Source organism: Etheostoma spectabile, chromosome 23, assembly GCF_008692095.1.
Source record: "Etheostoma spectabile isolate EspeVRDwgs_2016 chromosome 23, UIUC_Espe_1.0, whole genome shotgun sequence".
Classification (NCBI taxonomy): Eukaryota; Metazoa; Chordata; class Actinopteri; order Perciformes; family Percidae; genus Etheostoma; species Etheostoma spectabile.
In genome coordinates, this window is record NC_045755.1 from 5224340 (window position 1) to 5226007 (window position 1668).

Genomic DNA, 1668 nt, shown 5'->3' on the forward strand with positions numbered 1-1668 from the left:
TATATATATATATATATATATATATATATATATATATAATTCTTAACGTGTTACACAATACTTTGATTTTGCTTGTATGTTGTGTATCATGATCAACTGTAAACAGCATAAATGCACATTTTTAAAATTTGTTATTTATTTGTTATTTCACTTTTCTTTTTTTTTCTTTTTTTACAGGGAAGTCATTAAGAACAGGTTCTGGCGGCCTGACATGTGGCATAGCCACTTAGGGAAAGGGAAGGAGGGCTCTAATTGCTCTATGTTTATATTTCAGTAGGGATTTTAGTGGAGCCTAGGCTACTGTATTGTTTTCTATTTTCAGTAGGCCTATAACATTTCAGTGATGCAGTAGAATTGTAGCAGACTAAAATCTCGCCGTAAGCGATCAACTCCAGCATCGTGCTTCCAAAACAATATTTATTTGCGTCATGCCGACGCTGGTAGTGACGACCTGCTCCACTACACGCCTCCTATCTTACCTTTCCTCCCCACTCTTCATCAACTCTCCCATCAGGACCACATGGATGTGACGCGTTGATACACAACACCCTGGAGAACAACTTTATCCAGCAGCCAGCGTTATATTTGGGAGTGGTTGTGGATAACCAACGCGGCAGTAACTCCGAACTGAGGGGGGTGGGGTGGGAACATTAGTTAAGTGTGTTTGTGTTTTCTTGTTTTGAGGCATCAAATACTACTAAGCAGCCCTGTCCTGTGTTGTATTTCCCATATGTCGCGCAAACAGGTCGACCATGACTACAATCTCCGTAGTATGAGCAACCTGATGGGCGAGCGTTGGAAGAAAGTGAGCGACGGGGGAGAGCGGAGTCTGATCAAGGCTCCGTCCAGCGCCAGCCTCAGCAGCCAGGGCGCCTCCGCCGCGACCTCCACCGCAGGTGCGCCAGCAGCACCCCCCACCTCCACCGGGGACCTGGAGAGGGCTGCCCGCAAGCAGTTCCAGCAGGATGTCACGCCCGGCTTCGTCTACGTCCTGGCCGCGTTCTCCGCCCTGGGGGGCTTCTTGTTCGGCTACGACACCGGGGTGATCTCCGGGGCGATGCTCCTGCTGAAGAGGGAGCTGGACCTTAGCGCTCTGTGGCAAGAGCTGCTCATTTCAAGTACTGTGGCCGCGGCCGCCCTGTCTGCCCTGCTGGGCGGCTTCCTCAACGGGCTCTTCGGGCGCAGAGTGTGCATACTGCTGGCCAGCTTCTTCTTCTCCGTCGGTGGGATCGTGCTGAGCACCGCCCCTGGCAAAGAGGTTCTCCTGGCGGGGAGGCTCATCGTCGGAGTGGGGCTTGGTAAGACATGTGTTCAACGTGCTCTCTGTCCCTTCAGTGTGTCATAACAGATGCTTGTTTGAACATGTCCCCAGTTTTTTTTCTTTTAGCCTAAATAGTGTTTTAACCCAACAAACTGTTGCATGCAGTGATAGCAAAACACACTTAGGGCATTTTAGTCTTTAAGTCTTGTCACACGACATTAGCCTATACATCAGTACTGTCACTGATGTCAAGACAAAGCTGCTCTTAATTGGAAACAGGTCAATTTATCTCAATCTAGTGGCAGCACTTTCAATGTTAATGGTTGGCTGACTTTATTGATTTTTACATTTCCTCAGAGTTCAGAGGTCAGAATCTGCTTAAGGGCACCTTAAGGCCACAGACCTCA

At 48.3% G+C, this 1668-nt stretch overlaps 1 protein-coding gene across 2 annotated transcripts in view; it reads left to right on the forward strand.

Annotated features, from left to right (window-relative positions):
- Nucleotides 1–1668, forward strand: part of LOC116672932 (proton myo-inositol cotransporter) — a 64369-nt gene that overhangs the window by 383 nt on the left and 62318 nt on the right. The window contains exon 2 of one of the 2 annotated variants that reach the window (XM_032504915.1): nucleotides 515–1298. In XM_032504915.1, coding sequence (XP_032360806.1) covers nucleotides 731–1298 — 568 coding nt within the window. In that variant the 5' untranslated portion in view covers nucleotides 515–730. Of the gene's footprint in view, nucleotides 1–265; nucleotides 1299–1668 lie in introns of those variants that run through there. The other variant, XM_032504914.1, reaches the window with a different exon arrangement.